At 25.2% G+C, this 11,213-nt stretch overlaps 1 protein-coding gene across 1 annotated transcript; it reads right to left on the bottom strand.

Moving 5' to 3' along the window:
- Positions 1–8,534: 8,534 nt before the first annotated feature.
- Positions 8,535–9,905, bottom strand: LOC124825268 (small ribosomal subunit protein eS21). Its single transcript, XM_047298214.2, has 3 exons — positions 9,754–9,905; positions 9,537–9,669; positions 8,535–8,822 (listed from the first exon to the last, which is right to left on the bottom strand). Exons 1-3 carry the CDS (start codon positions 9,801–9,803, stop codon positions 8,757–8,759), a joined length of 249 nt encoding a protein of 82 aa, XP_047154170.1. The 5' UTR covers positions 9,804–9,905; the 3' UTR covers positions 8,535–8,756.
- Between the last annotated feature and the right edge of the window lie 1,308 nt (positions 9,906–11,213).

The following is an 11,213-nucleotide window of genomic DNA, read 5'->3' as shown; positions in this document are numbered from 1 at the left end:
GGATCATGGGAACTAGTACAAAAATCGCGTACACCGTCGAATATTTTAGGTTTTTAACAACGAATTCGCGAATGACGTCATATCAGGAGACATTAAATTGACATCTTTAAAACATTCGATGTTAAATTAACGTCGAATTTTGTCAATATACAACGTCATATTAGGAGACGTTAAATTGACATCGAATTTAAAACATTCGACGTTAAATTGACATCGAATTTAAAACATTCGACGTTAAATTAACGTCGAATTTTGTCAATATACGACATTAACTTAGAGTCGAATTTTGTTAATATACGATGCTAATCAATTTTTTTTTCTGTTTTTTTAATTAATTGTGATCTTTTTTTACAACTCTATGATACCTGAAAAGCAGAAAAACAACAAATTTCAATTTTTAGTATTTTATAAAGCAAGAACTATGAACGTAGTATCAACAACAAACAACAATAATCAACAACAAACAAAGTTCAATCAAACAACAACAAGAAACAAGTTCAACAAAAAAAACAACAAACAAGTTCAACAAATAAGTTCTTCAAAACGAAAACAAAACTAACCTTCAAAAGATGGGTTCGTCGGAATAAAGTGTCATCGTCAGAGAAATTAGAATGTGTCTATGAAGGACAAAAGCACGAAAATAATCAGTCAAAACAAACGAAAATCATACATAAAATGCATTTGTATCAAATGAAAGAAAAATTACATGTCATGGTCCTCAAACTTCGTTCGAGAAAAGTTTGAGAAGATAAGAGAGTCTTGCACGCTAAGATAAAGTGAATGAATTTTCAATCTCCCACTCAATTTTTTTATTGAATTCACAAACCTTTGGACGTCTAACGTTGGGGCATTTGACATTTTATATCCTTTTAAGTCGAATTACAATTCTAAATTACGCTTAATAATTGTATTTATTTACAAAAATGTCAGCGATCATTTCTAACGTTGACTATTCAGTGGTTGTTCAGTGGTTGGACGTTGAACGCGTAATATTATACGTTGTTTTTGTATTAGTGAGTTCTCAAAGATCGTCCAATGAGAGGATACATCACTGCTTCTCTGACTTTCTAAAATTACTTATCACTTAACAAGTGAATCACTCTCTCAGCAAGAAAGGTCTGCCTATCTCTTTGACTTGAAGAATTATGTTTTTGTCCAATGAGATTGCTTAATGCAAACTTGCATAAGATGTATCATATCATTGATTTGGTATATTGAGCCCATGAGTTTAAACATCATATCACTGATTTGGTATATTGAGCCCTCTAGGCATGAGTTTAAACTGAAACAACATCAACCAAAGTGCAAAAATGTTATTTAACAAACCAAATCAATTATATGATACTTCTTCAAAAACCCTCAAGTCAACCATACAAATTCAACACAAAAACAATTATAAAAAATCAATACATATCATACGTCAACGAATTCAAACTTTCCCTTCATCAATTGTAGATATATTCATTCCAATCCATAAATTCATAACTAGAAGTTAAAAAAAAAACAAAAGTTTTCCTTACTTCACATGAAGAGCTTTTAGCCACATAGAATCTACAATAACAAAAAAATCCTTAAACATCTCTAATCTACATATAAAATTCAGATTAAAGATCTAAACATACGTTTATGATCACAAAAGACTAGAGAATCACAAAGAGTTGTTTAAAGCCACATTAAAAAAAATTGTTTAAATCTTGTTTATTTTTTAAAGCGATGAACCTCTAACAATTTTTAGAAACAAGTTTGTACAATTGTACTAATGCTGATACAAGATAAGTAGACCTGAATTGTAGAGGTGTAATTAAAATGAAATAGGTTTAACTTCTCGTCTTAGTTTTGATCAAAATATTTTAAATCCATGCCTTTAACGGAATCCTGAATCTATGGTTCTTCGTTTGGGATCATAACTAACCCGTAAATGCTTCATACTCATACACCACCAAATCGTCACCAATTTTAACGTAATTGATAAATAAAAGCTTTAAAAGAATTATATAATGGGTAGGTTTGTTTAGACAATATAATAAAAATAGCTTTTTAATAAAATGTTTATTTAAATTAGTTATCAAAATAAATAGAAATTTGTTTAATTTTAAATTACACAAGTTTAAAAAAACACGTATTATACAATATAAATTATATTAATACTTTTAAAAAAATTGTTTAAGTCTTGATTTATTTTTTTAAACAATGAACCTCTAACAATTTTAGAAACAAGTTTGTACAAATTACTTACAAGACAAGTTGACCTAGAGGTGTAATTAAAATGAAATAGGTTTAACTCATGTCTCAATTTTGATCAAAATATTTCAAATTGATCTCCTGGGTTTTTAAGTCTAATTTAGGGCTCAATTTTAAAATTTGATGTAATTAAATTAATTTTTCTACAATGCTATTAATAGTGTTAAAAGCATGTTATATGTTCGTGTTTTTTTAATTTTAAATTTGTATTTCATCTAAAAAAATTATTCATATTTTGTGTCGTATCACATTATATTATAAATATATATGATAATGATAGTATTATGTGTGAGTTTCACGTATATTATATATTCAATTTAATTCTTAATATTTGTTATTTTAATTTAATTAAGTCTTAATTATTTTAAATGGAATAACTCTATCTTACTTATTCAATTTAGAATAAAAAACACACACACACACACACACACACATATATATATATATATATATATATATATATATATATATATATATATATATATATATATATATATTATTGCGACTTGTTAATTAAAAAATATATTTTTTTATTTTTTATTTTTTAATATTGCATATGTTATTGAGGCTAAGCTGTATATATACATGAACAATTAAAATATAAAATAAATGTTTGGATAAGAATGAAGATTTGTTATTTTAAATTAATTTTTGTAAAATATTTGTAATTATATATATTGTGTAGATTTAGATTGTATTTTGTATTGATAATTTTTTTTATAAGTCTTCGACGACTTTATCCAAGTAACTGATAATTTAAGGAGAAGTAATAAGCAATCTATTTTCTCCATTCAATCCCAATTCTTAAATATGTTAATTTTTCTTTTCAAAACAGTCTCCTTTTTTTAATAATTTGATATAAATTGCTAATACTCAATTAATTCTAATACATAAACTACAGGATTAAAAGAAAATCTAACTACATCGTGTTTTCATACGTTGAATCTTTTTACGTATAAAACGAGATAAATACCCTAATTATTTATTGTTATAAGCATAATTTTCAATTATATATAACACACTATTATTTTATTTAAACAGCTTCTTACATTGGATTATAAACTCATGTACTGTGTTTCTTAATTTGAAATTAAAGTTAGGAGAATATACTTGGTGTGAAGCATGGAGGGTGACATATATATAACATAGCAAAACATACACGTCTTATTGAAAAAAAAAACATATTATAATGAGTAATAATTCTTATTTCTCATAAGATAGCAAAACATACAACTTTTATTGAAAAAAAAACATACTTTAATGAGTAGTAATTTTTATTTTTCATTTAAATACATATAATCATGTATAAATGATATCAATTATGGCGGCTAGGAGGAACAGGAGGAGTAGTATTTTGACCAGGATTAGGACCATTAGGGACTTCATGAGCAGTATGAGAAATTTTGTTGCTGTGTGTCACGGAAGAAGGGAGAACATCATAATGAACATCAGCAAACATAGAAGAAACCCTGTTGTCTGCCAAATTTCTTCTAAGTTTTATATGGTTTTCCAAACGAGAGGTTGAATGCGAATCGAGCACTGAACACATTAAAACGATGAGAAACAAAACAAGTGCTGAGAATTTTGAAGCACTCATGATTTTAACAAAGGAGGAATACGAGTTTAAATATTTCAAATAATGAAATGTTATATTTGAGAATGTGTTAGAGTAGAATTCTATGGCAAGCTATATATAGTGGAAAAATCAAGTTGAACTACAAATGTCAAAAGATCATAATTATCTCTTTCACACTTCTTTTAAACTTTTTAATAAGTATAATCATATGACAACCAACTTACCACAAATAATTGTTTTAATTAATTAATGTAATAAAATAAATAATTAAAATATTGTAATAATTATATTCATATACAAATAATTAAACAATGTATCAAATAAGAAAGAAAATAAATGTGGTGTTATGATATATAATAAATTTTAAAAAATAAAAATGAATTTCTGAATTAAGTAATTAGCTATGTATCATATTTCTTTTTTTTTTCATACATGAAACCTCGTTCAACTCTCACAATTAAACATTTTTTTTTCTATATGAATAGGATTCTAGAAGAGTTAGAAAATCCTTTTACAGAAGTAACGTCTCAATATATCCAAATAGAGATAAATGTAATATTTTCTCATTAAAAATCTCTACATTATCTCTAAATCAACCAAATGTATCTCAGTTCATTTACATTATATGTCGTTCATACATTACATTTAGATTTTCAATCATCAATTAACCCCGATTAAACGTTTCTTTCTTAAAATAAAATAAATATCATACTTGAACATTCTCTCCCTCATTTATTTAAAAAATTTTAAATAAATAAATAAATAAAATTAGATGAAAAATAGTAATAATAATAAAGAAAATATATTGATTCCACAATTTTTTTAAATATGATTCATCATTGGTTATATAAATATTATTATTCAATTAATTATTGTCTTATATTTTTAAATTAATCAATGTAAATTCTCAATTAATTTGTTCAAGATTTTATAGATTAATCATAGTAAATTTAACTAAAAGACATTCATAATTAAATATTATTATGTCTAATTTTGTCTATTATTTTACCTCTTATTATATCAAGTAAAAAACTAATTAAAAAAAGTACGTTCATGATTAATTTTGGTTAAAATTTCCACATTTAATTAAAGTACTCACAAAAACTCATTCTATATTACATGAAAGTTTCTAACTTTAATCAAAATAAATTATTAATTAAAATTAAAAAGTTTTTAACTCGTGACTTATATCTTATGTAGATTTAACACTGTACTAACTTGCTACAGTATAAAATTCATTATTTGTAATTTATTAAAAAGTAAAAGAAATACACTACAAAAATTCTTAAAATTGCCCCAAATTTTATCAAAAGAAACAAATTTATCGCTAAATTTGAATTACTCACAGATTTTATCGATAAATTTTGAAATTTTAATTATCAGTGAATTTTATCTATCAATAATATATATTTTATTATCGATAAATTTTTTCGTTGATAAATTTATCTATAACATATTTTATTTATAATGAATTTTTTCGTCTTGTAATTAAAATTATAAAATTCATCGATAAAATACTACAATAATTTAAAATGTTTATTCTCAAAAGTGATGTTAGTTTTCCAATTATGCATTTTTAATTATTAATTATTGATATGTTATTATTCTTTTATTTTTTGATTTAATTAATTAATTAATTCATTTAAGTTTTATTGATAAAAATGATTTTAATTATAGAAAAATATATATTTCAAATTTTATTTCTATTATAGTTTAACATTTGTTTTCCATTAACTATTTATATTTTATTACCTTTTTTTAACTTTTGTGTTAATAATTAATTAATACATTTAACTTTTGATAAATATAATTTTAGTCAGAGGAAAACATTTATTCCAAATTTTCTTTCTTTAATAATGTAAGGTTTTTATTATCAATGATTTATTATTGAATTATTTAAGAATATTAATAAATTTCATAATATTCTTTAAATTCCAAATATATAATACTTTTAAAATTTTAAAAAAATAAATATTTACATCAAAAGTATGGTAATGGGCCAGTATATACACCGTCAATTTTATCCTCAGACATTAAATAATGAAATTATATTAGTTTACTAAAATACTGACTTTCAAAATTTCAATTTTAAATAAAATAAAAGGTACGGTATAATAATAATAATAAAAAAAAATACAAAGTATTATAATAACCTAAAAACCACTCCATTTTAAAGATTAGATACATATTTTATATTGTGACAATCTTTCTTCGTATGACATAACTTAATATAATATACAATAAAGCAATAACAGATTATAAATACATATTTATTAAATTATATAATATATTGTATTCAACTTTTCACAACAAAATTACAAAAATATGAAAGAAAAATAATTTATTAAAAATCTCAATTAACTTTTACCACTTGATATATTTATTTATTTGATTTAGAACATAATTAAAATCTAAATAATAATTCAAAACATATGCATGTATTTTATAAAAAATAAAGTACATTAATATTTTATGTAGACATGAAAAATAGATAAGATATTTAAATTTTAACTTCAACAAGAAAATTTGGAGCATCAAAACAAATTCCCCATAACTTCTAATTATTATCCGTACTACTAAAACAAATTAATTTCATCAATGAAATTAATCCGATCTCTAAGCAAGAGCAAAGTCATAAATAAATACAAAAATAGATTTAAAGACTTTGATATCCCAGGAAAACATCCAAACTGCAAAAATAAATATAAGAAGTTAAACTTCTCGAGAGATATTACATTTCTCATCTTATTAATCTTTTGAAATCTTAAAATCTTCAAAATAAAAGTTTGGAAACAAAAGATAGAGAAATTTCTCAAGTCAAAAAAGAAAGTTACTCTAATTATACTTGATATTGACTTATTAATTGTCATCTGAATAATGTAAACAAAAAAACAGAAAAATAAAAATAAAAAGATAATAGAAAAAAAAAGTTAGAAGAAAGAAGGGAAAATTCAAGAGAGAGAAGGAAAAAGGAAAGCAAAATCTGAGTTAATCAATAAATGGTATTTACTTATACAAGTGTAAAATAAAAATAAATAAAATCTTATATTATAATGACAAATTCTTTATTCAACAAAAAGTAAGATTATATTTTGCTATTAATTTATCTGTACTTACTTATTTTGTTGTCACTTATTTTATTGTCATAACTTTTTCTCTTTAATTATTAATGAATAAAAATGTGCCTAATTGTACTTTGAATATATTGCTATGTTTTTTTTTAAAAAAAAAAGTAGTAATTTTTTTTTACTTGTATGTAACAAGTGAATTGAGACTTGTTTTGATTGAATAAGGTGTGATTAAATAAAATTTTTGTTTTTTAGAAATTGTTATATGGTATGATATGTTCTTTGAGCGTAATAATGTTCAATCTTTCTATTATTTGCTTTTTCATTGTTTTATTATTATATGATTGAAGTAATGATTAAAAGAAGTTTTTTACGATTTTTAGTTTTCTTCTTTAGATTTAATTATTCAATTTATGAAGTCTCCTTATATTTTTATGATAAGTTTCAAATAAGACAAAGTGAATATCTGAATAATTTTAAAACATGTTTAGGGGTATATTCTATTTATAGAGAGTTTATGAGAATAAATTATGTTTTTGAGTATACTTCGAAGAAACCTAAGTGATTCCTTCTTTAGTCATAATAACTTTTTTGGGATCAACTAGTAATTAACTTAAATTTTTTTCATAAATTTGTGTGAAGTATAATTTTTATTATAATTTAATGTAGTCCCTCATGTTTTATAACCATGTCTAACATAATCTTATTTTGAAAAAAAAGAAAAGAAAAAGAAATGTTAAAATAAATATTTTATCTTTGAAAACCATCTTTAATCTATTTTCTAACTGAAATTAGCATTTCTTAACAAAATAATAACAATCTTAGATTTGATATTTTACAGATATTAGTTTCATATATAAAAATAAATACTTTTGGACTAAAATAAAACTCTAAATTAAATTATTTATATACCGAAATCCTTATATCTTTTACCCACTTTTTTCATCTCCTAATGGATGCAGACACTTTAAAAGAGCAGAAAATCGAAACCTAGCATTTTTTTTAACTTCCGGGAATTATGTAATCCAATTTATTTCTTTTAAAATGAATAATTTGAAAGTCATTTTTTTCTTCAAAAATAGTTTTCGAATTATACAATTTAAAAAGAATAAAATGAAAAAGAAATTATGGAAGTCCGGAAAGAAAATTATGGAGGTTCTGAAAAAAAATTGCTGGCCAGTGATTTGATAAGTTTGAAAAAAAAGATAAGAGAAGTCGTGGGTTTAACTCTTCTCAAGGAAGATTTATTAATGAAAGTCATCAATCTCCCTATAACGTTTGAAAAATTAAAGCAATGATTCTTATAGCTGATGAACCATGTCATTGACACCGGCTGGGTATATGAAAGTCGTCACTCTGATTACAGCGTCTGAAAATGATTTCAGTGACACCAACAGGGTCCATGTCCTCGATGTTGCTCGTTTTAAATATCCAGTGTCGTAAGTTTTAAAATGAACCAAGGAAATCACAATTAAAATGTCAATCATCGTTGGAAAAAACTTTCAGGAAGGACAAGTCTATGCATAATTTGAACCAGTGTAGGCCAATGCAGCTTAGACGGATTTTCATCAAACGTAAAGATCATTATTCCCACTTGTCAGGGTGCAGATTTAGTTCTTCAAGTTCAGAGCACAAGGATAATAATCACATCAACGAACTGAGTTAAATCTCAATCATTATCATAAATCAACGAAATTTATCGAAGGAAAGAAACAATATTTCTGAAAGCAGTGTCAATAGATCAAAAAGCAGCTTTCAGCTGAGAAAAACAAAATATTGCAAAAGTTATAACTAAATTACCAAAGTTCCACAATCATAATAGTGAAATATGTCTAGGAATCATAGAACTTCGGGCAAAAAATTGATCACTTCTAGTGTTTTTTAACTTCTGTCTTCTTCTTCTGCCACAACCTATCTAGTGCACTGTCAGCCTCACCCTGGAAAAGAAAACATAAAATCATTTGTAAAAAATTGCAATGGGGAGTTAGTTGTCATGAACATCCTTGAAATATCTATGCATGTGCAATTAGCCCAATGACAATCAAAGTATATATTTTCTATCATGCATGAAAGTAAAAACAACTGCCCCAAACCCGACAATCTACTTCACTGTTAAATGTTAATCATACCATTCGATCGTAGCTTCATCCAACCAAAAGTAACAAGAGGTGTATAGGATGGTACAAGACTACATTAACAAAAGAAGAAATCTAAATGTTCCACACAATCAAACCCCATCCATGCACATTCCCTGCCCATGCTAATTCAAAGTATTTTTTAAAGGATAATCATTGGTAATCAACAATGATTGCGTACTTATACCACATAGGAAGTGAGATGCTGCTACAACAACCATTGCAAGCCAAAGAGGTTGTACGTAAGATAAACGAAAGATGCTACCAAGTGCTTTATTTTAAAACGTAAATTGCAAAACAAATCAGGGCAAAAAGCACAATTAGCCAAAATCAACCAACATTAGAAAAAGAATGCGTAATGCCATTGGAACGTCTAGTCTAAGTTGCCAACAATCTTAATAATAAATTAGAAAAAACAAAGTATTTTACGTTTACTTGTCACAAAAATCATGGCATCATAAGCCATAACGGATTACAATAATGCATCAGAAAAAGGTAAAACAAAAGCATACGAACCTGTGCTCGAACGAAACCACAGAGAGCAAAAGTGGAAAAATGACCATTGTAGATACCATTCTCATCCAAATGGCCAATGTTCATCTGAACCGAGGCATGGTCCTTTGCAGTTATGAGTCTGTTAGTGGCAGAGCTGAAACGTGGTTGGCATCAGTTCAAATTACACGAAAGAACAACCAAACAAACCCACAATTCCAAAAACAGAACTTGTATATACCATTTTCTAGGAACGTATAACTCAGTGAGTTTCCCCTCCTCGTTCTGCATTCTTATGTCACCGTATAATCAACTCTCTTCGTCGTAAATACAGAAACCTAATTCAGATACATTAAGACCATTAGTCTTTCACCAATATCAACACATTTTCTACTCCAGCAAATTACACAACAAATAAAAATAAAAATCAAATAGAAAAGTGCACAAACATGAAGAGAGAGAGAGAGTACCGCTAAAGGCGAAAGAATAAGGCTCTGGCGAAGACGACAAATACATATAAAGGTGAAGAATACCTACCTTGGGCGGATTTTGGGCCGCTTAGATTTTATTCCAAGCCCAATCTAAGGCCTTGTAATTCCTGCATGTTGAATCAATATCAGACCCATCTAGAACATGCTGATTTAGCTTTCACTTAAACTAGAGTGTGGAAATAGATAAAGCAAGAATAAGTTTAGGTCTGGCTTCTTAAAGAAAAACATTTTAAATCTGATTTATTTATCTGGTATAGACCTTTTTAATGGCATAATTTGATTTGCATAAGTCTACTGGTAGGTTTAAAAGCATGTTTTGTTATGAGATTTCTAAAACTAATGAACATATAATAATATTATGTGATCTCTAAATAAACACAACTAAAAAAATGTATAAATGGATTACTTTAATAATTAATTATAATAGAAATAAAAAAACGTATAAATTTGTTGAAAATTAGTTTTAAGAAAATCAATTTCTTTTAGATAAAAGAAAAATTTTACATATGAAAAAAGTGTATATGAAATTTTTTAAAAAAAGTATTGAAATAATTAAACGTTAAAAGATTTTAAATCCATTCAAACAGATTATTTTTTTAGACTTTTTTTCACAACCAAATGATGCTTCAAACAGTCAGCTTATAAACAATTTTTACATTAAAAACCTTGACTTAGAAAAAGTATTTTTTGGCCTTAAACAAACTTATTAGAGAATTCCAAATTTTAAATCATCATATCAACAATGTGTTTGATGAAGCCAATAAATTAATTATTAACTTATTTGACTAATTTATAAACTAGTTTAATCAGCATACAAGTATTAGATAAATAACTTAAGTAATTTATTTTAATAACTTCTAACTAATAAGTTGTAAGATCTTCTCAGCTTAAGGTTTGCTTAAGAAAAAAAAATAGTAGTGATCGTATAAGAAATTACAATGTAATTAGTAGTATACTTGATAAGAAAAATGAGAATAATTTAAGTTATTTTTACGTTGTAAAATGATAAAGTGCAAATAAAAGACTATAAAAATTTGAGTGCTTATAAGAACTACTCACTAAAGAAAAACTCGTAAATTTTATTATGATTTACTTAAAAATGACTTGACATAAGAAGTCCTGTTTAAAGTGAAACATAATTCAATTGTGTTGCTTATCTATACTCAGTTAATTATTACACCATTTTTAATCTTTATTGGATTATTTTTTT

Source organism: Vigna umbellata, chromosome 1, assembly GCF_029865625.1.
Source record: "Vigna umbellata cultivar VRB3 chromosome 1, Vumbellata_1.0, whole genome shotgun sequence".
NCBI lineage: Eukaryota > Viridiplantae > Streptophyta > Magnoliopsida > Fabales > Fabaceae > Vigna > Vigna umbellata.
Note: the sequence above shows the minus strand (reverse complement) of the source record. Positions and strands in the feature narration are given on the sequence as shown.

What these genes read in the sequence shown, in the direction of transcription:
- LOC124825268 (XM_047298214.2), bottom strand. Translation starts at nt 9,803, where the DNA reads ATGCAGAACGAGGAGGGGAAACTCACTGAGTTATACGTTCCTAGAAAA. An exon ending in TTATACGTTCCTAGAAAATG is followed by an intron (nt 9,670 to 9,753) that starts GTATATACAAGT and finishes ACCACGTTTCAG; the next exon opens with CTCTGCCACTAACAGACTCA. An exon ending in GTGGTTTCGTTCGAGCACAG is followed by an intron (nt 8,823 to 9,536) that starts GTTCGTATGCTT and finishes TTTCTTTTCCAG; the next exon opens with GGTGAGGCTGACAGTGCACT.